General features: G+C 43.5%; 1 protein-coding gene and 2 long non-coding RNA genes across 14 annotated transcripts in view; all 3 read left to right on the forward strand.

Moving 5' to 3' along the window:
- LOC149121989 (uncharacterized) overlaps positions 1-23,213 on the forward strand; it is a 473,114-nt gene that overhangs the window by 190,778 nt on the left and 259,123 nt on the right. The window lies entirely within an intron of this gene.
- BICC1 (BicC family RNA binding protein 1) overlaps positions 1-23,213 on the forward strand; it is a 336,500-nt gene that overhangs the window by 72,907 nt on the left and 240,380 nt on the right. For 2 of the 12 annotated variants that reach the window (XM_089314866.1, XM_089314867.1), the window contains exons 2-3: positions 10,945-11,078; positions 12,014-12,255. The exons of 8 other annotated variants lie outside the window; for them this stretch is intronic. In XM_089314866.1, coding sequence (XP_089170992.1) covers positions 12,252-12,255 — 4 coding nt within the window. In that variant the 5' untranslated portion in view covers positions 10,945-11,078; positions 12,014-12,251. The remainder of the gene's footprint in view (positions 1-10,944; positions 11,079-12,013; positions 12,256-23,213) is intronic. 2 more of the 12 variants (XM_089314872.1, XM_089314870.1) reach the window with 1 other exon arrangement.
- LOC149121991 (uncharacterized) lies at positions 1,374-8,027 on the forward strand. The gene is made up of 2 exons (XR_016222201.1): positions 1,374-1,696; positions 2,667-8,027. It is a non-coding gene; the product is annotated as an uncharacterized LOC149121991 (long non-coding RNA).

Here is a 23,213-nt window from a genome sequence, read left to right on the forward strand (position 1 = left end):
ATCAACATGAAAACAAAGTGGATAGGAGCAAATTTCATTTAGAGTAATGTTATAATTCCTAAAATAATGTATACATATGACTGAAAACCACAAAGTCATCCTTAAACATACATCTCTGTCGTGTATATTTATATATAGTTACAGAGCATGTGTCTACATTTATATATGTAAAGAAAAATGCCGGGAGGACAAAATATCAACAAAATTTGTGTATGGGAGATGAGAAGGGTCAGAAAAACCAAACAGCTAGAGGAAAAAATAACATGTTGGTCCCCCAACATGGGGGGTGAGTATTCACATGGTTAATGTTTTCCATTGTCCTTTGATATTCTTTGACAGCATGATTTCCTGCTATTACATGATACTCACAGGTATTTGATTTACTTTGGTTATCTTATGGATGACAGGAAAGTTTTGGTGCTTACGATTGATAATTCTTCATCAGTATTACTGGAAGGCAGCCAACACAATGCATATTTGACTTTGGATTTTGTGTTATCTGAGATTTTATCTCGGACAAAATGACAGCAGGGCATCTTGATGTGGTTTGAATCTGGGGAACTGCACTGCATGTTCTCCCTGCTCAGCTCGCTCCTATTCCTCCTCTGCTTTCTCTTCCCCCTCCTCTTTTTTCCCCTGCAGCTGTAAGTGGGGCTGTGTTAGTGATTATGCAGTGATGCCCTGAATTGAACTATACTTTGGGTCTAGTCTTTAGCATGATAAAGTTTTCAGTGATTATTATAACTACCACTGTTGCAAGAATAGGTAGCTAGTTTCTCCATTAAGAGATATCTAGATTGTGAATTATATTGAACAATCAAATTTTATCTTTGCCGTTAGTAAAGATAATGGCTCTGCAAGGCAGAAAGCCTGCAACTTTTGGTTCTCTTTTAGGTGATTGTTAACAGTTAGATGACAGTGCTGGATGAGAAGGAATAGGTATGAGGCTCCTGAAAAGTTCATGGAAAATTCATTTTATGAAAACTGAATTAAAAAATATTTGAAACAGAATAAATGAATACATTTGCAGCAGAATAAACTGAATTACATTTAAAAGTACCTTCATATATCCGAGGCCAGCTGAAATGAAAAGAGGTTTTATTAGTGCTCCCAAACCAATTTGACTGCTAATATGTAGTTGGTTCTTTTTGATAGATTATAGTGTGAGAGATACCAAAGATAAGGGCTGTATGTCCTCTCTTCACAAGCCTTATTGATTACTAGGCGGTGTGTAACCAGACAAGCACATCTCGAGGTGAATTCTGCCTCTGCTATAGACCCTGATTCATGAGCAGAGCCTAGTGGTGTGACTGCTCTGTAAGCTCAGAGTGGTCCCAGATTGTCCTTCTGCGCTCTGATCACCCTGTTCATGAGATGTTCATCCGAGGTGGAAGGAAGCTGTTTGGGCAGTGTGATTGATTTCTGCTCACCCAGGGTGCCCATCCAGAGGGTTGGGCTGTTGGACTTTCTCCATTCTTAAGCTTCCTCAGTCAAGAAAGGAGTACCCTGCCATGTTTCTAAACAATCCACATTTTAAAAAAGCACTTTCATCCGTGAGAAATGACTTCTAATGTTCATTTTGCTAACACAGTCTCTTGTGTTAATGAAAGATCAAGACAAACTCAGAAGCCTCCTTGGTGCCTCTGGAGGCCTTCAGACGCTAATGGAGCACTCCTGGGGACAAGTTCTCAGCTGGGTAAGCCCCACTCCTGGGCTCAGGGTCGGAACCAGCCAACACGCATTTGTTCCACGAGCTGTGCCAAAGTACTCTAAAGATAATTGCAGACAAAACGACAGGAGGATGATTTGTGATTCTTCTTGTGTGTGAGAATCGGGTTGAGAGATGTATTTGGACACAAAAATGTTGAAATATAAGGAACATTTTTGTGGTTGATGGGAAAAATTGGAAACACATTTGACATTAAGACTGTCCTGGAAAACCTGGGACACATGGTTGCCAGAGAACAGGCCCTTTCAGCTTGCCTTTTTTTTTTTTTTTCCTTTTTAGCAGTCTTTACTGGGAAGTGAGAAAAACACAGAATGCAGTCTAATAAACTTTATTCTCTTAATGTAGGCATGCACATTAGAATGTAATAGCATAACAAGTACAAATTCAATTATATAAAAGTATTAAAGCATACATGGCTCTTTTACCTTCAACTGTTTTCAGACATTTTAGTTTTAGGACCTCTTGACTTCTTTTTAACTTGAGTTTTTATTTTTATTTATTTCAGAGGTGGGGAGCGCATGCTGGAGAGCTAGCACCCCATTTGTTGGCTCACTCTCTGTGCGCCTGTGATAGCTGGGGCTGGGCCAAGCTGAAGTCAGGAGCCAGGAACTCAATTTAGGATTGTAAACCACTTAGGGGATTCGCTGTTGCCTGCAGTGTGATCATAGCAGGAAGCTGGTATTGAGAGGGGGAGCTGGGACTTGAACTCAGGGACTTTGACATGGGTTGTGGGTGTCCCAAGCAGCATCTTTTATTTTTATTTTGAAAGGCAGAGTTAGAGGCAGAAAGAGAAGTCTTCCATCCGCTGGTTCACTTTGCAAATGGCCGCAGTGGCTGGAGCTGGGCTGATCTGAAGCCAGGAGCCAGGAGCCTCTTGTGGGTCTCCATCACAGGTGCAGGACCCAAGGATTCAAACCATCTTCCACTGCTTTCCCAGGCCATACCAGTGAGCTGGATCTGAAGTGGAGCAGCCAGACTTGAACCAGCAGCACCCATAAGGGATGCTGGCACTGCAGGCAGCAGCTTCACCTGTGAAGCCACAAGCATTGTCTTCCCCCACCCTACCCCCAAGCAGCATCTTAACTGATAATGCCAAACACCTGTTCCAAGACACCTTTGCATTTTAATAAAAATTGAGAGATCCTAAAAGATTTGTTGGGTTGTAGTTATTGACTGAATTCTCCATTGCAGTTGAGAAAATGTTTATTCCTTTAATATATTGAAGCATAACATTAAACCCATTGCACATTGATAAAAAGTTTTTCATGAGAAGTACTATTTGGAATTTGGTTGAGATGAATTACATTTTTGTTCATTTTTGCAAACCTCCTTAGTATCTGCTGCTCCTTGGTAACAGCTGATTCTGGTCTGTTTCTGCGTTCAGTCTGTCACACCATGCCTTTTCCTATGGTCTCTGGAAAACTCCAGAGTACACTCCTGAGAAAAATTAGAGTGAAAAAGGCAGAAAAGGACATGATTTATTTGACCTTGCAGTGCCTCTCGAAGATATGAAGGGCCACTCAGGCGTCCCGGGATGGCACTTGGAGAATCGCTGTGCCTTGCGTTCAGAAGGCGCTTTACCACTTGTTACTTGGTGCTAGCCCTGAGAATTAAGTGCCCTGTCCCTCTACAGTGGGAGCCAGCCGGGCTCCCAGAAGGCTTACGTTTGAGTGTCGGGCAAGTTCCCCTACTTCTAAATGTGGGTCTTCTGGGGTCTTTGCTGCTATAATCGCACTTTCTCAGTGTGACTTTGTTTACCAGAAAACACGTTTCCCTCCTACTCAGGCTTGATTTGGGGAGCATGAAGCATTTACCTTTTAATGACTACATGGTAGGAAATCCCTGGCTTGCAGAGTTTGATGCTTTGAGTGATTCTGTGAACACATTAAGTTCTGGCCTCATTTTAATGTTGGAGTAACATTTGTGATAAGAGTCAGGGATGCTGTTTGCTGTTTTGTGGTGTGCTTTAAGTGGGTGATCTGAGGACAGTACTTTCATGTCCTCACCTCCTGTGGGTTATGGTTCCCATCCTAGACGAGAGAGTGGATTGGGCAGAGCTGCACTCCCCTCTCCACAAACCCGTGGCTCCATGGAGGTCACCGCAGGCCTCTGCTGTAGCAGAAGTGTTGAGATTTCAAAACTACAGTGGTCTGAAGTTCTGCTGTGTTTAAAAAAAAAAAAAGTGAAGACAAAAAATACAAGCCTGAGTTTTCATGATTTTGCTCCATGCACCGACAGCTCTATTTCAAGTTGCCCTGGGAGTTTGTTGGTGCTTCCTCTCCATGTCTGCCTTCTGCTGAGGCATTGCCTGGCTCTCTGGGGAGGCACGGTTTGCACACGGGCTGTGGCACACACCCTGACTAGCACTCAGCGTCCAGTCACCACTGACACTGGGCCTTTGCCCACTACTCACACCTGGAATGTGGGCTCTCATCTCCTGCCTCCCATCCTCCATCTCCTTTTAAGCTAGGATATTCTCATTCACCCTTCTCTGCTACCTCCTGGTATTTACGTAGTCTCACACATTGGAAACTGGCAAAAGTAAGGTCTGCATATGGAAGGGGTAAGATGAAGAAGGATCACTACTGTAATACAAACACTCACATGTCAGTTCACATCACCGTTCTCAATCTCATTTCTCACTTAAGATATCACCTGTGTCTAACTTGTTTGAAGGGGCAGTGTGTGTGTGTGCGCGCATGCGTGTATGCACACACTGAATTGGAATGTTAACCCAGATGTCTTGAGTTAAGGGAAAGAAGGAGTGATTGCTTTTCCTTTGTGAGATTCTTACACAGTTGTTTCATTGAAGACTTGTGGATAAGGGGAGGGACCGAGCTACAGCTGGTCAGAAGGGCTTGCAGCTGAGAAAATGAAGGGAGAGACAATCAAGGCAGCCAGGGCCAGAGGTAGTCCTTGGAGAGAAGGTGCTCAGCGGCCAGCCGGAACTGTGGTTGTCATGGTTACAGCTGAGTTTTCCCGGGGACTTCACACGTGCTGGGCACATCCGTGTGCCGGGGGGACCTGGTTCCTTTTCACAGAACAACACTTAGTCTTCAAAGCTGTCCCCAAGAGGAGAAGAGAATGAGGGGGTAGGGGGAGGTCAAAGTTGTACTGGGCCGTGCAGCTAATTGGCAGTGGGGCCAGGATTGGAACTTGATGCCAGAGCCTCTTCCTGTGTCCGTATTTGCTGCCAGTTGGAAAGCTGGGGAATTGGAGACTGAGCAGGCCCGTGGCCCATGTAGTGTGCCTGGCATACCAGCACCTTTAGTTTCCTGAGTCCTGGCTGTCCTACTCCAGATAAAGAAGATGGAAGATGGTGAAGTATCTGTTTCCAGAAACATTTTTAAGGAAGTCAGCAAGAGGCCAAAAGGGACTTAAGTTTCTCCAGAGAGGAAGTTGAGAAACTCAAGGATAGCAAACCGCTAATGCCAGATGTTATTTATCCAAAGGTTTTTGGCTACATTGCAGTGCTTTCTGGATCCTTGCTAGTTCGCTGTGATCTTTCTGAAGCTGCTTGGAGATTTTAAAATATACATACCTGAATTTGAAACCATGGTCGTTTAATCTAAAATATGCTCGTTAAACCCCCAAACTCTTTGTAATAACAGTGGTGGAAGTGCAGAAGGAATCACTCCAAATGATGATTTGAAGTATTACTTTATTCCAAGTGGGAAAAAATATTCAGAGCTGGCAACCATTTCAGCTAGAGTAAGATGTGTTTTTGTTTTTATTTTTTTAAATCAAATTTACTTACTCTCTTACTACATACACATGGAATGTTTCCTACTTAAATTTTGTAATTATTCCTTAATGGAAGAATACCATGAGATTTCATTGCAGTCATCTTCAACTTTTCTACCTTAATGATAACAAACGCTCTTATGTTGAGTCACAAGGCAAAAGGTAATTACGTGTTATCCTGTAAAGGGTGTGGAGAGGTGGGTGGAAGTAAAGGCAATCAGAATTTTCTTTCAAAACATGACTATCGATTTGCCATCTTAATTCTCCAAGTACCTTCCTTTTCCTGTATGTTATTTTCTGAAGATTGCAACTTTAATATCTTTACTTCTGCTTATGATTTTTTTCCTCATTCATTTACAATTTTTGTTATGTTGGAGATTGTAGTGAAAGAATCTTTATCACTTTTTATTCTTCTATCAATGTATTCTACAGTCTGCCTCTGATAAAGTTGTGGGCTCATGTTGTATTCCATACACCATCCTAATTGATCCAGAACTTGGACGGTGGGGGAGATTTATTGTCATGGTTAGTTTGTTATTGTTATTGATAAAGTCATAAAGAAACTTTTTCTCTTTTTGACTCTAGCTGTTGAACATGTTCCTAAAAAAGAAAAAAAATAACCCCCATTCCTGCTGTAGTTGGTGCAGTGGGGATGACTGATTCTTGATGGGTCGAACACCTTCGGTGCCTGAGTTAGCACGTGTGGTATCACTTCTGCCTGAGTGGGTGGAAAATGGAAATGTGAAAGGAGTGGAGACTGGTAGCAGTTGACATGATAGCTAGAGGGGCAGCCTAACTCATCAGAATGCTAACTTGAATCTCATTGAGAATTGACGAACAACCCAAAGGTCTCCTGCACGTGGTGCCACTGGTGGTGAATGATGCTGGACCCCACACTGCCCCACCTGGGAGCCCTGGCCTTATCATTGATGAGCTCACAGTGCTAGGCCTGCCACCTTGGCTCAGTCCTGCCCTGCCTTTGTTGGGACTTCTCTGACAACTATTTTGAAACTGAAGCTAAGTACTGTTCATAGGGGAATAGTCTGCTCCATGATGGACTTTTTTCTCGGATTATGCTGCTTGCATAAGCAACACTAAAAATAAATATTTATTGCTATTAATCCTGAGATCTCTCACCCATGGTAATGTCATGTGTGACAGTTTTTGGACCCCAAGGTCTAGCCTGGTCGGGGAGAGATTTTGCTTAGTTGTGCAGCTCTGATTTTACAATCTAGAGAAATTTAGGGCTCTCTCAGGATGTTATCTTAGCACTGCTGGGATATTCCTCTTCCTCCTTTTTTTTTTTTTTAAATTTATGTGTTTATTTTAAAGGCAAGAGTTTCAGAGAGGAAGAGAGAGAGAGAGAGAGAGGTCTTCCATCTGCTGGTTCACTCTCCAGATGGCCACAAATGGCTGGAGCTGCGTTGATCTGAAGTCAGGAACCTGGGTCTCCCATGCCAGTACAAAGGCCCAAGGACTTGGGCAATCCTGTACTGCTTTCCTAGGCCATTCCTGTACTGCTTTCCTGGGCCATAGCAGAGAGCTGGATTGGAAATGGAACATCCAGGACTTGAACCAGTGCCCATATGGGATGCGAGCACTGCAGGTGGCAGCTTTACCCACTATGTCACAGCGCTGGCTCCTACTTATTTAATACACACACACACACACATACACACACACATATATATAATGGATGTGTGTGTTTCCATTAAAAAAATTTATTTTCAGGGCCAGTGCTGTGGGGAGCAATCCGGACTGGACTAAGTTACTCGAATTAGGACTTATTCTATGCATCTGCTCTCCCACAATATGGCGCTGGGAGAGAAGTAAACAGCTTCCGCACAGCTGCCTCCAGTTCAACCAATTAACTGTAGGACTTGCTCCTGATTGGAGAGCAGCGTACTCAGCCGAGTTGGGATTGGCGGAGGAGGACTATAAAGGAGGAGAGAGACGGCATGCACCGGGAACATCTATGGGGAACATCTAAGGGAACCCGTGCAGCCCCCGAGAGAACCGGCCGGCGGGGTGCCGCTCCCCTGCGGAAGTGGGGAATGCGGCCAGGGGGAACTGCCCTTCCACGGAGGTGGAAGGGATAGTAGCCAACCCGGGAAGAACCAGCAGCAAACCCGGGGAGGGCCGAGCAGACGAAAGAACAGCGCAGGGTTCAGTGTTGCTCCTCCACGAAGAGGGGGAGCGACATAATGGTGCCGTGACTCGGATAGGAAACCTAGCTTGGATAGGAAACCTAGGACGGATAGCAAACTTAGGAGGGAAGAAACGGGAAGAACTAGGGAAAATATCGGAGAGAGAAACTAGCAAACAGCCTAGGGAAAAGCCGGACGAAAAAGGAGCCGGAAGAAGCTATTGAAAGCCTAGGCATAGACTCGGATACGGACTACGGGGGGAAGCTGGGAGAAATCTCTAAGGTCGAAAGCGAAAGGGAAAGCTAGAACAAACAGACTCGGACGCGGACTGTGGGGAGAGGCCAGGAGAAATGAGGGAGGAATATCGTTGGAGGAAAGTTTGGGGAAACATACCGGGTAGAGAAAAATGTTAGGGAAATTGAAGCCGCGGGGGGCAGGCCAAGGCGGAAACGAAAGCCACTTTGGGATTCTCAAGTTAGCCCGGGAATAGGGGGCGAAAAGTTAAAACCAGAAGCTGAGACGTAAGCCAGATTGGGATCCGTCTGATTAGCCCGGGGAGCAAAGGACGGGAAGCCAGATCGTGGGGCGGAGACGTACGCTGGGTTGAATTCGCCAGGCTAGCCCGGGGAACTTAGATTGAATCCTAGTGGCAGAGACGCAAGCTACGCTGTGTTACTCGCGGAAGCCGCCGCGTGCAGAGAGAGCACGGGGCGTGAATAGATAGGGAACGCTGGCGTAGGCCGTGGTTCAGACGCGAAAGGGTTAAGCGTGGAGACCGCGGACCGCGCAAAGCCGGGAAGCCTCGCAGATGAGGCGCGGGCTGAAGCGGCTCAGAGCCGGCGAGGCGCGGAGAAGCAGCCTCGGGGCGGAGCCCGCTGGCGGGGCGAGGCGCCGGGAAGCTGCGCGGAGCCGTGAAGCTGCCGGCAGGGCGAGGCGCCGGGAAGCCGCGGGGATAAGAGAAAACAGAAGTTTAGAAATGGAATGAGAGCGGGAGGCTGCGGGGATAAGAGAAACAGAAGTTTGGAAGTGAAGTAAAAGAGAAATGGGAATGCTGGAAGATAGAAGTGAAATGGGAGAGGTAGGAATGCCCGGAGATAGAGAAATAGAGAAAAATAAGGCCTCCCCTCAACATGCCAATTAGAAGGCTTGGATTCGGTCTGCCCGATTAGTGAGGCGGTAAGCGCCAGCAAAGCTCGACCAGAGTATGAGCTGCAGGTCACCGAAGATAGGCACGAACCAACACTAATAAGTCTCCCCCACAATAAGGCAATGAGAAGGCTTGGATTCGGTTTGCCTGATAGGTCTTGTAAGTCCCCTGCGGGCAGAGCAGAGCATGCGCTGCAGGGCACCGAACACAGGCATGCATCAGCGCCTAAAAACCTCCTCACAATGGCGAAGAGAGGACCCGGATTCGGTTTTCCTGATTGATAGGACTTGTAAGAGCCTGTGGCAACTCTAGCAAGTAGAGCAGAGTGTGTTCTGCGGGACACCGAAGACAGGCGCGTATCAACGCTAAAAAATAAAAAGAAAGGGGGATCTGTGGGGAGCAATCCGGACTGGACTAAGTTACTCGAATTAGGACTTATTCTATGCATCTGCTCTCCCACAATATGGCGCTGGGAGAGAAGTAAACAGCTTCCGCACAGCTGCCTCCAGTTCAACCAATTAACTGTAGGACTTGCTCCTGATTGGAGAGCAGCGTACTCAGCCGAGTTGGGATTGGCGGAGGAGGACTATAAAGGAGGAGAGAGACGGCATGCACCGGGAACATCTATGGGGAACATCTAAGGGAACCCGTGCAGCCCCCGAGAGAACCGGCCGGCGGGGTGCCGCTCCCCTGCGGAAGTGGGGAATGCGGCCAGGGGGAACTGCCCTTCCACGGAGGTGGAAGGGATAGTAGCCAACCCGGGAAGAACCAGCAGCAAACCCGGGGAGGGCCGAGCAGACGAAAGAACAGCGCAGGGTTCAGTGTTGCTCCTCCACGAAGAGGGGGAGCGACAAGTGCTGTGGTAGTGCTGGTAGTCACTGCCTGCAGTGTTGGCATCCCATATGGATACCAGTTTGAATCCTGGCTTCTCTGCTTATCCAATTCCCTGCTAATGTGCCTAGGAAAACAACAGAAAATGGCCCAGGTGCTTGGGCCTGCATGTACTAGGGAGAGCAGGATGGAGTTCCAGGCTCCTGGGTTTGGCCTGGCCTAACCCTGGCTGTTGAGGCCATTTAGGGAGTGAACCAGCAGATGGAAGATCTCTCTCTGCCTTTCCTCCTCTGTAACTCTGACTTTTCACTTAAACAAATAAATCTTTAAATAAAAATTATTTTCATTTTATTTAAAGGCAGAGATACTGAGATTGCATATCCTCTGATTGACTTCCCAAATGTCTGCTGTAGCCAGGGCTGGGCCAGGCCAAAGCCAGGAGCATGGAAATCAATCTAGGTGTCCTGCAAAGGATGCAGGATTCCACGTACTTAAGCCATCTCTGCTGCTTCCCAGGGTTTATATTGGCAGGTCGCTGGATTGGAAGTGGAATAGCCAAGACTTGAACCAGGTACTCTGATAGGGGACGTGGACATTCCAAGTAAGAATTTACCTGCTGCCAAATTTCCACCTTGAAGCATCTTTTACAAAGTGTCCATTGAACTGTTAATAATAGTGATTTCCTGGCCGGCGCCGCGGCTCATTAGGCTAATCCTCCACCTTTCGGCGCCAGCACACCGGGGTCTAGTCCCGGTTGGGGTGCCAGATTCTGTCCCGGTTGCCCCTCTTCCAGGCCAGCTCTCTGCTGTGGCCCGGGAGTGCAGTGGAGGATGGCCCAAGTGCTTGGGCCCTGCACTCCATGGGAGACCAGGAGAAGCACCTGGCTCCTGCCATCGGATCAGCGTGGCAGCAGCGCGCCAGCCGTGGCGGCCATTAGAGGGTGAACCAACGGCAAAGGAAGACCTTTCTCTCTCTCTGTCTCTCTCTCTCTCACTCTCACTCTCACTCTCTCACTGTCCGCTGCCTGTCAAAGAAAAAAAAAATAATAGTGATTTCCTAAATTCGGCTACCTCACAGTACCACAAAAAGTAAATAGTATTTATATGTAAAACGTTTATTGGTTTATTAGATTCTTCTTCATGGTCAACTTGACTGCTCTGTGTGTGTGTATCATGTGCACACAAATGCATATACATTAATACTGTTTTCAATGTTTTGATGTTCTTGATCCACAGATACTAATATAGATAAGATATTTGAGAAAAATATGAGAATACTCATTGCCAAGTTTTTTAAAGAAGGGATTTCAGCTTTTCACACACCTGTTTTGTGGTTCTTAAAAACAGAAGAGCAACAAACGTGAAACTGGATTTGGTTGCATGTCAGTGGGAGGAGCAAATGGACTGATGTGAAATCCGAGAATTATACAGGCTTTGCATCATATTAAGGATTTTTGTCATTCTTGATACATGAGAAGTAGGTAAGTTGGGGGTGAGACGGGAAATGCTGACAGTTTCTCCTATTTGAGAAGGTTGAGAAAACATTTCTTTTTGTTGCTGTTTTCTCTTTTAATGTGAGAGGTAAAGAGAGTGAGGGGGAAGAGAGAGGGAGAGAAGGAGAGGAAGAAAGGAGATGAAGAAAGGAAGAGGAAGAGAGGGGAGGAAGGACAGAGTGTTCTCCCTCCATCTGCTGGTCCACTTCCCAAATTCCTGCAATAGCTGGAGCCAGGCCAGGCTGAAGCTGGGAGCCAGGAACTGAACTGGAGTCTCTTGTGGGTGGTAGGAGCCCAACCCTTGAATCATCACCTGCTGTTTCCCACGGTGTGCATGAGCAGGAAGCAGACTAGGGGGTAGACCTACAACTTTAACCCAGGGCTCTAATATGGATGCGGGGGTCCCAACGGGCATTCTGCAAGGCCAGACACCTGTAGTTTCGAATGGATAATCTTTGCACGTGGCAAATTTCAGAAGATAAAAAAACCATTTACATCAAAAGATACAGTGTTTCTCCATTTCTTTAATCATCAGATTCATCAGTCCTTGCCTTCCTCCCCTCCCCCAGTTTTTTTTGGAGATAATCTGTGTGTGTGTGTATCAGATAATTACATTATTCTTTTTTTCTTTGCCTCCAGAGATTATCTATGCATGCATCAGCAAATGTTTGTCTAACTTCTTTTGGTTTTAAATTTGAGTGATAGCTTTCTCTATTTCTTTCTAGATTTGAATTTTTCACTTACTAGTTTAAGATTATCCCTTGTTGGCCCTCAGTCTTTCTCATATCTGGCTGGGTGTTGTTGGAGGACAGTTCTGTTGTTTTCAGTGACACTAGGGTATGTGCATATTAGATTTCAAATGGTAGCACAAGATTGTTCTCCATAACTGCTGGTCTTTCATGATGTTCTCTGTCCTCTTCCAGGCCTTCTGCACACTGGAATTAGAGTGTTCTTTTGAAAACGTAAATGTACAAGTGTCACTTGTCTTCTTAAAAGCTTTAGGATCAAAAGTGGTCTGGGGCTGGCCTTGTGGCATACTGGATAAAGCTGCTGCCTGCAATGCTGGCATCCCATCCTGGCTGCTCCACTTCCAGTTCAGCTCATTGCTAATGCCCCTGGGAAAGCAGTGGAAGACAGCCCAAGTTCTTGGGCCCCTGCACCATGTGTGAGTATGAAGTGAAGCTCCTGGCTCCTGGTTTCGTCCTGGTCCAGCCCTGGCCACTGTGGCCATTTGGGGAGTAAACCAGTAGATGGATGATCTCTGTGTCTCTCTCCCTCTCTCTGTAACTATGACTTTCAAATAAATCTTAAAAAAGAAAAACAAAAGCCTGCATATATGAAACACATGAAATTTGTTTTCTTTATGCAAGCTAAAAAAATAAAGTCCCTGATGTAGCCTCAAGATTGTGCCCTTATTCCTTATCCCACTGTTCTTGTAGGCTCTTCTAGTTTCCACCCTGCCCCAGGCACTTGGCTTGAGCCCATCCCCTCTGCCTCTTGCCATCTTTCTTTAGTTAACTTCCTTTCGTTTTCCATATTTTAATCCATGTGCTTCTTCAGGGAACCCTGCCTGTGCTGCTCGTCCTGAATCAGGGACCCCTGCTGTCCGACTTCTCTGTACCATTTCTTCTTAGCTGGTATTGCACTGTGTGACGGTAATGGTTCTGTTGATTAATTCTCTCTGCTCTGAATGTAAATATAGAAGTATATACACCTTTTTTTGAACAGCTGTCCTGAAAGTCCCTCTTCTGTGAGGTAGAATAAAGCACATTCCTTTATGTTAGCTCAAGTAGATTTCACAGCTTTTGTCTCACACTGCAGCTTTTAAGACTCCATTCTCTTCATTTGACATCTTCCATCTTCAAATCGGGGAGAAGTTTTCCCTGCCTCCTGCATAAATTCCATTGTCTTCTCAAGATGGCCATGCCATGTGGCATCTTGTGTATTGAATGGTTTTGGGTTGGGATGATGGGTGATGGTGGAGTTGGACCAGTTGTGGTGTCTCCTAGCAGAGTCTGGGAGGAGTTGGCTTCTGTGATACCAATGCCTTTCTGGCTGCTCTGTGAGCATACATTGTGGAGTACTGAGATCTGGGCCTTCTCATAATTCTAGTGTACCAGGGTCGTTGCTGTGATGCTATTGCATAATTTATTTTTAGGATTATCAACTAATTTCTCTTTTGATCATTGGGGAGAAGGGTTCATGAGTACAAGAACGATGTATTTTTAGTCTTCATCTGTTTCTCATGGAGTCTCCCCATTTATTCAGGACTGAGGGATTCCTGAGGACATGAGACTTTGGTGCCAAAACTGGGACACTCTTGGGGAAATTGGGATGAGTTGGTATATCTATGTCAGTGTTTTCTTGCTTGGTGCAGTGACTGATGTTGGCCTAAAACATTTTCCAATAAATGAGTGCAGAAGAATTTGACAAAGAAGGTTGTAAATGTATTAATGATTACAAATGTTTGCTTTTCTCCCTTAATGAAGATTCAGATTATATAAAATTAGTCATTGTGCAACCTGACATGTGTGTAGTGGCTAATTTCTTTCACCTTAGCTCTCTAATTTACAGTAATACTTGATACGTGCAGTGAGAAGTGATAGAGTATGAAAACTTGGATTTGATTAATGCTTTTTGGAGCAGATCAGTATTTAATTTGTAGTGTTTAATAAGATTTGAGTAATGTGTCTAGGTAGCATTGTGACATTGCTGCCTTATCCTTTGTTTTGAAGAGTGTTTTGCATAGGCAAGCAAGGGTTAGGTAGTGTATGGTCTGTTACCATTCAGGACTGTAACACAACTCTGTGCTCATTATCAAATTAAAAAAAAAATCGGCTGTCTTGGAGCTGGTTGGCCCTAGTCACTCATGAACAGTTCCTAGGGACAGGTGTTTTTATCTGATAACAACTAAGCTCATAGCAGATTAATACTTAAGGACGTGATTTATTTTCTGAATATAGTAGTACAAGTTTGGATGAAAAGGATTATTACTCATACAAAAAGTCTTCAGAAAAGTTCCTCGGAAACGAATAATATGAAATGTATAAAGTGCATAGATTTCAAAGTTTTTTTTTTCCATCAAAATAAGCTTTTTAGTATCAGTTTTCCACGAACTTTTTGAAGTTTCCTTGTATTTTGATAAATTGAGAATTCCTTGCTCTCAAGTTTTTTCCCTCCTCTTTTTCTATTTCCATTATAATCTTTGTCGTATTTGAGTCTCACAGGTCACAGGCGGACTAGTGGATCTCATTGTGAGATTTTTCCCCCAAGAAAACACTTTGCTCCAGTAGAAAACACACTGGTAAAAATGTGTTTTAGTATTTTTAGTGGAGTAATTAGGGGGAAATAGGTTATCCCAGATACTGACTCCTGTGTTTGGTATAATTCTTAGTGATTATTATTCACTTAGCTCATTTTAATTATAACAGTTCTGTACAGTGGAGTGTAGGTGACACTCTCCCCCATGTGTAGCAGATATTATGGTTAAGATACATTTTTGTTATGTCCTGACAGGAGTACAGCTGGAAGGCTACATACGAAACACACAATCTGGCTAATAATGATTTCAAGTGTTTTCCTTCATTTAGACTTTATCGTTTAAGAGATGCCCTTATGTTATTAGCAGTTTCTACAACTAGAATTGCTTGTATATTGTTTACACATGCTAGTAGTGTAAGTGTAGTAATTTGTGTTTTCTTAATGATTAAATTCATTCTAAGTAGAATCACACAAAAATTCTTTTTTTTTTTCTCAACTTGTACTTTGGAAATTTATATTTATTAAATACAATTTTTGGATTATAGCAGCTTTCCCCCCCATAACCTCCCTCCCACCCGCAACCATCCCATCTCCCACTCCTTCTCCCATCCCATCTCTCATCAAGATTCATTTTCAATTATCTTTATATACAGAAGATTGACTTGGTATAGACTAAGTAAAGATTGCAACAGTTTGTTTTGTTTAATACATTTATTCATCCATCCATCTATCAATACATACTTTATGCCTGCCATGTTTCCAGTATTGACACAGACTGAGAGATTGTTGGTAAAAACAGAAACAGAAAAACCACAAGTAGTGATTAGGCTTCATTGCCTGTTTGGCATGTATTCAAGCTGAATATTCTTGGTGTAATCCCTTATTAACAAGCAATTAACTTTACAGATAGTTGTTGAGTCCTTTGTTATGTTGGGTGCTGCTCTTAAGTGACTGAAATACAAATAGACTTGCACAGTGTTCTACAGTAGCTGCTTGCACACGACCTGCTGCACATATAAACTAATAAATGCAAGTATATGTGTTCATATGCTGTTAACATGCAGTTACATATACTTGCCCATGTATGGTATCTGCAAGTATGTATGTTTGCATGTCTCTTTGTGTAAAATAGCAATCTGACTGAATTGAAGCTGATTGCAGGAATCTGGCATCAACCCATATCATTAACATGCAGCTGATTCTTCTTTGGGCTGGTTTCCCCATTGGTTGTCGACAGAGAGGCACAGAGATCCGCCAGTTAGCCTTCTGACAACTGTATATCCTGTGTGTCTTGTGCAGAGGATGAGGATGGATGTTACCGTGGGTGGCCTAATTAAGGCTTCATGAATATTGAGTGCCACATGTGTCATAATTTGTGCATCATGAATATTTAGTGCCTCAGGTGCCTCAGGCATTTTCACTGCCTTTTGAATATTAGGTGCCTCTTGGTCTTTCCATTCGTTTGTTCATGCATGTACATTATACTTGCTTTATCTAGCATATTTTATTACTTATCTGTGTTTAGTGTGCCCTACATGTCTCATCTCTCCCATTTATTTTCCTGTGCCATTGGGCAGAAGTGAATTTTCACAAGCAACATTGCATCTGACTGGTTATGAAGGTCCCTGAGCCTGGTGTCCAGACATTTCAGGGAAAAAGAAAATACTTTTTGTATTCAAAACCTAAGTATTTCATATATAAGTATTTTCCACTGTAGGACTTGTCATAACAACTTGAATAAAGTGAGTGAAAATTCTTTGGAAAACAGTATTCTTGAGCAATTTATTCATATTAGTTTATGGTTTTGGTTAAAGCTCATGCTGTGAAGTTTGTGGAAGGAGTTGGTAAGGAAGAAGGCAATACTCCTTTATTAGCTTAAGGGTTTTGAACTTGCCAGTTATACTCTGTCTTGTAATCATTTTTTGATGTATTCACAATTCAAAGTAATGGCATGTGGAAATGTTATTTGTAGGATAAAGTGGCAGACTAATATCACTGTGTTTTGGCTGGCTGAGCAGTTCTGTTTCATTTTGCCTGTGAGTTGGATCCCCTTTGAGCTTCTGGCTTTCTAGTGATCTGGGGGTGTGTTAAAGGTTAGCAGTAATTGATAGGACTGTTTGCATTTTTGCAGTATTGTGGGAAGTAGTTCCTTCCATTCCAGGGTTTCTCTGGCCAGAAGGGGACCAGGGGTTTGGCTGCTTGTTTGAGAAGACATTTGTGGACACAGTGGCCAGTCTGTCTAGGCCCCAAGAGGTGGCATGTGGAGTGTGTAGAAGTGCTTTTTGATGTGATAGAAACCAAAATAGATTTGGTTAAATGGAGGAATCACTAAAAATAAACATGTATTATAACTATTTTATTCCCTTAAAATGCAAAAATAAACATTTATTCACCGCCCTACCTTTTTATTCTTGTTACTGCAGGGCCACAGGCTTTTCTAAGTATGTGTGGCTGATTGGAAACATTCACATTTTTTTGAGGTGATTTGCTTGACCACAGATGTGCTTGGCTCAAAGGTATGTGGTCGACTCAGCTAGTGGGAGCGGAGATGCCCAGTGGTGCACCTTGTTAACTGCAATTTTTTTAAAAAGATGTATTTATTTATTTGGAATAGGAAGGGAGAGAAAATGGGAGAGAGCTGGTGATAGTGAGATCTTCCATCCTCTAGTTCACTCCCCAGGTGGCTGTAATGGCCAGGGCTGAACCAAGGCCGAAGCCAGGAGCCAACTTCATCCAGGGGTCTCCTACGTGGATGCAGGGGCCCAAGCGCTTGGGCTGTCTTCTGCCACTTTCCCAGGCCATTAGCGGGAAGCTGGAGCAGAAGTGGAGCAGCTGGGGCATGAGCTACTGCCAGCTTTACCTAGTGTGCTGCAACGCTGGCACCTAACCACAGTGTTTATGGCCCTGGTGCATTGGCTACGTTGTCTTATGACTGGGAAAGGAGAGTGTCAGTAATGTGGCTAGTGATTAATCTTCTACTGGTTTTCACCCTGGAATTCTCCTTTATGTCTAAGTTGAATTTCCAGTTTATGTCCTCTGCTACCTTTCAGAGACAGAGCAGGCAGGGAAGGAATTTGTTCATCAGAGATGAGCATTTGTGGCTTTTAGGAGCCATTTGAGCCATAGGATGCCTGAGAAGTGTCCTGTAGGGGACTTTTGTAAAAATGGCCCCATCAAAAAAAGTTCACCAAGGCAAAGTTTCTCTTCCACGCTCGCTCCCCTGACAGAGGGCACCGTGCACGTAACGGCTGAGGCACTGCATGTGGCTCTGTGAAGTAAGGATGGAGCTTTGAGTATTCACAGATTGCTGACATCCAGCACTGATGGAGTTTGAGACCCCAGTCTGAGGCAGTGCCTGGAGGAGCACATTGGCTATTTCATGACCTTGGATGCAGAAGCAGGTGTTGCCAGAGCCTTGCCCTTGCCCTTGGCTGCTCACCATCTTATTTGGGTGATGATTGGGTTTGCTCAAGTCTGAGGGTTTTCCTGGCAGCCTGGCTTTTCAGTGCTAAACCCAGAAGTTGATTACCCTAGCCCTGCGTGTTGCTCTAGGGCTCCTGTGGCCCGAGGAGCCTGCTCACAGCAGAGGCTGGCCTCAGCCACAGATAGCAGCACCAAAGATTGGCAGCCTCTGAGCCTTTGTCGGGGGAGCTCTGATGCATCTCTGTAAGTATCTGAGAGGTCCTCCTCTTTGGAGTCTTTCCCGTGGTCCACAGCGGGAACCTGCTTGTGGCTTCCATCTGTTCTTCCCCACCTTCTAAGCAGCACCTGCTGGGATAACCTCTGCATAAACGGCTTTGACTCCAGTGCTTCTGAGTGTCTGTTTCTGGGGAAACCCAGTCTGACCCATAGGGGTGGGAACTCTTATAACCCTCATGTTGCAGAGCAGGAAATGGAGGCACAAAGAGGTTCAGTAATAGCTCAGAGTCGTACAGTTGGCATATGATAGAACTGAAAATGAACTGAGTTATTACCTTACATACAGCTTTTATTCCCATCCTCACCCACTTGTAGTTTTTAATAGAGAGTCTACAGTTTCATTTTTTCTTAGGTAATTAACAAGCACACATGAGTCCAGTGGGATTATGGATGGTGTTCCTCTCTGCTGGATTTATTTTCAGGGGAGGGAGCATGGAAGGGAAACTTTGCTTTGGGTTTTTGCTTTTTGAACTTTTTTGGATGGGGCTATTTTTACTAAAGAGAAACTCATCTTTATGCACAGACTTTGCAAAGCTAGCATAGTTGCTGACGAAGGGTGGAGTCTGATTCCTGCCTAGCGATGCTCGGGCAGCCCGTGGCTGGAAGTGGGAATCGTGACATCTCTGACCAGATGGGATGTAAACTGCCTGCTTGCGCTGAGTTGTGTCTGCTGGTTCTTGGCTCCCATCCTGGAGTGCTCTATCTATGAAATGACTCATTATAAGGAAGTCTATTAAAAACAAATATCTTCTTGTTTTAGAGTGTCTCTTAAAATTCCTCTCTAATTAAGGAATTTCGGTGCTTTCAATTCTAGTTACTGCCAAGAAATTTAATATACATCAAGGAAGGCTGTGATAGAGTATTTGATAGTCTCGTAAAGATGGGTGCTTCGGGAAATGAATGTCTATTTCCCTTCTACTTGAAAGAAAGGTGCTTGGGAATTGTACCAGAATTAAAAAAAGGATTTCTTTGTGTAAATCCATAGCCAAACAAAAAGTGCTTCAAATTTCTGTAATGAAACTTATTCCACTTATCTTAGCATTTAAGAGTCTTTCCCATTGTTTCTAATCCCTCGTTGTAGTTTTATAGGATTTTTAGATTATCTATTAAAAAAGGCAGCTGTTTGTCAAATAAATCACAGAAATAAAGTGAGATTGAACAGAGGTGCAGGTTATACCCACATGCCCACGTTTGAGACTCATTGGGAACTATTTTACTCTTAAAAAGAAATAGAAAGGGTTTTGTTTTTAAGAAATTGATCCTGGACCACAGCTGCTCTTTCTGGCTTAACATAGACTTACCTTTTCTAAGGTATTGATGCTTTCCTCTAGATCACCTCTGCCTTCCCCCAAAGATTGGAAGAGACACTGCTCAGATTGAGGGGCAGCCCCTCATTAGTCCAGTCTAGGTTAGCGTTGTTTCTGCTCCCCATCTGCTTAGGGCCCTGTGTAATGCGATGGCATACACAGGTGTGCTCTCCAGCAGTGTGTTAGGTGCTGCTGTGTGGGAGAAGGTGGGCCATGCTGGAATGCATTCAGCCCAGCGTGAAGTTCTCCGGGGCACGACCCGCACTGAGTCTTGACCACTTCACTGGGTCAAGATTAAGAGCATTCATTCTGCCTATTGTTCACATGGCAACATTTATGGGAATTGTCTCAAGGGGTTTGGGTTTATGACAAAACAGCATAAACTGGATGGCTTAAAAAAACCCAGAAATTTGTCACATTTCTGGAGACTTGAAGTCCAAGATCCAGATGCCCTCAAATTGCTTATCTGGTGAAAGGCTAGGTCCTGGGACATGGATTGTGCCTTCTTGTTGTAACCTCACAGGAGGGACGAGGTGTAAGGGGTCTCCCAGGGTCTCTTTTATTAGGGTATGTGGATCCCAGTCACGAGGGCTTCACCACATCAATTAACCATTTCCTGTAGGCTCTACCTCCCAATACGTCACCTTGGGGTTAAGATTTCAATCCATGGATTGTGAGAGGGACCCAAACACTCAGAGCACAGCACGAAGTTAAGCTTCTTTGGCGGGAGTAGCAGCGAGACGTTTGTCTTGCCAGGTGCCAGGTGCTCTGAATGTCGAGACCAGCTGTGGCTGTACCAGGCCACCCTGCTCGGGAACTGAGATGTGTGCTGTTCACCCAGCAGCCACCCAGCTTTCCCCAGACACGTCCTGCCTCCAGGAATTGCAGAGAGAATGCATTGCTTTCAACTCTTCTATCCTTGATTCTGTCTCTAGCCTGTGCCACCAGTTTTACGCATTAGTTATCTGCACTTGAAGAAGTATTTAGTAAAGTTTATGAAGAGGTGAGATTTTTTTAAGAGTGTATTTCCAGAATATAGCAAATCTTTGTATTCTTTCCATACCTTTTGTAATTTTGTCAACGTGATGCACCCATATCTTTAACTTCTTCTAAGTTAGTCATTCAAATGATTACAGAGATCTCTGAATTTTCTTGTACACACAAGGAAAAAGGCTGGGTGCAGTATTAGAGCAATGTTGATTGCCAGTTATGGAACTTTTCTCTTGGAAAATCCCGAGACCAGTTTCTCTCTATTGCAGGAGCAGGAGGGGGATGAGTGTGAGGGACACTTTGTTCTTATGGCAATGTTGCTACATAAACCATAGCCACCTGATTGCACAAACAACACTCCTGGTGTAATCAGTGCAATTTTGGTTGTCTTTCACAAAATCTAATTGGAGAGGGGTTGAACACCTGTATTTCTCTATATTTTGTGATTCATTATATTTTTGGAAGTTTATTGGACAAAGATTGCTCAAGATTGCTTCAAGATGTGTCCCACTGCAGCTCAAGTTACTGCATTCTTATTGCCGATGGAGAATATTTCTCTCATCCTGTTGCACTGGTTGCCTCTGCTAGTGCATGCTTTGGGCCTTCTTGTATTCCTACACCAGCACTGTCTGGAGAAGTTGACTCCCAGCCCTTACTGTTAGAACAGGCATGTAGTACAGCACCCTATTTTTCAAAATCATTTTTGTTGGCTTGTGATTATGCTTGTAAAAGGTGCTTATTTGGAAGTTCCACAGCTGTAGAGTTCTGTTTATAGCCACTGAGTAGGTACAATTAAGCTGACTGCATTTTATGTGGTGAGAGCCAAGGCCAGGGAGTGGAGAGATTTAGGCTGCCTCTCAGACAAGGCTGTGGGGGAGGAGCTTCTCAGGTAAGCATTGAAACTTGGGTAGGCAACTGAAGAACTTGTGCAAGATGCAGTGTTTTTATATTCATTTTGAATTTACTCATCTTAAGATGTCTTTCAGCAATTAGACTTTATCTATAGAGTTAAGTAGTCTGTATTTTTCCCACAAATAGGTAATTTAAAATGTATTAGGTTTATGGTAGAAACTCTTAAACTGGTTTTTACGTGTGTGTGTGTGTGTGTGTGCATTGGGATCATTTTCAAGTAAATTTTTTGGAAATTTTTGTTTAGAAATAAAATGTAGTATTATCATATACTTCCCTAACATGCATTTTGGCCTTCCGATGGATGTCCCTAGTTATTGTTTGTATTTGTAAAGAATGGTACTTATACTCAAGTTGAACATGAAATTTTGACTCACATAAAAGCTATGTCCTCTTTGTGTTTTGAAGCTGGATAGTTCATTACAATCCTATCCCCTTTCTGAAGTTTGCAAATCATGAAAACTGTTTTTATTTTTTTAATCGAAAGGCAGAGTTACAGAGAGAGAGGGAAAAAAAAAAAGAAGAGATATTTTTTGTTTCACTGGTTCACTCCCCAAATGGCTGCACTGTTCAAGGCTGGGCCAGGCTGAAGCGAGGAGCCTGGAAATCCATGTGGGTCTCCCATGAGGACAAGGTGGCAGGGGTCCAATTACTTAGGCCATATGTTGCTGCTTTTCCAGGTGCATTAGCAGGGAGCTGGTTTGGAAGTGGAGTAGCAAGGACTCTACCTGGCACCCATGTTGGATGCCTGCATTGCCAGCAGCAGCTTAACCTGCTCTGCCAAAATGCCAGCTGTCATAAACTGTCTTTTCAGATGACTCTAACATGTTTGAATAGGTGCCTGTATATATGTTTTCTTAATTTCATACTGCTTTTTCCATGTGTTTGTTAGTATATTACTGAGGTGAGCATATTTGTGCCAATAGTTTTTCCTCTTTCATCATGTGGATAATATTATTAGGAGTTAGCCCCGTAGCATAGAATTACTGAGTTGAGAACATAGGAATTGTAGTATTCTTCACATAAAGTAAACTATTCTTCAAAATGATGCTGTGGATTTACACTTCTGCCATTGTGCAAATACTACATCATTACTGGTCCTTATGCTATTGCTGACTCCCAGTGTTGTTATAATTACATAAATTATAAAAGCATCACTTGAGATAAAAATTAAATTCTCTGGAAGAATAAGCCATGTAATGAAAGATAAATTCAAGTATTGTATTTGACCCATTTAAGGTCAAGAATTTGTTTTAAATTTTTTTTGAAATCAATTTAACATACTTTACAAGAATCAGATTCTAGGGAATTTTTACTCTGTGTATTTCAGAATAAGTACCACAGATACGAGCATCTAGAACTTGAGAAGTGTTGCCAACCTCCAGGAGGAGAAACTTCTATTACCTTTTTGTAAAAGTTTGGCTTTTTTGAGACTGGAATAATACAGGCCTATGGCATTTTTGTTCCTTGAGCTCAGGAAGAAAAATGAGTTTCTTTCCAAAATAAACAGAGTACAAAAAAGCAATTTGGAAGATAGAACTGTTCAAGAAAATGAATACACATATAACCTTGCTGTGTTATTATAGCAGATTCATTTTAATTGAGATAGAATTTGACTCTTTAACCAAAGTTAAAATTTTGGGAATAGGAATAAAGCTATAGCTTAGAATATGACCACTGTGTTTGCATCGTAAATATGCACACATAGGTTTTGAAAGGAAATTGAGATAACGATATCTGTTATAACTTCCATTCCAGGCCAAAGACTATTACCTTAAAATTACTCTTCAAGCGTTGTTTGAGATGAAAACCACATTTAAAGGTGGTTTTCTGCCTAGTGATGAAAAACGAATTCATGTTAACAAAGCAAGGACTTTAAGTGGAATAAATTATAATCAGATGTTAGATTTAGATCAGCTTTAACAAAAACAAGTGATTCTTTTCAGAGATGAAAATT

The sequence above is a fragment of the Oryctolagus cuniculus genome, chromosome 15 (assembly GCF_051225735.1).
Source record: "Oryctolagus cuniculus isolate XC-2025 breed Fujian yellow rabbit chromosome 15, ASM5122573v1, whole genome shotgun sequence".
Taxonomy (NCBI): Eukaryota; Metazoa; Chordata; class Mammalia; order Lagomorpha; family Leporidae; genus Oryctolagus; species Oryctolagus cuniculus.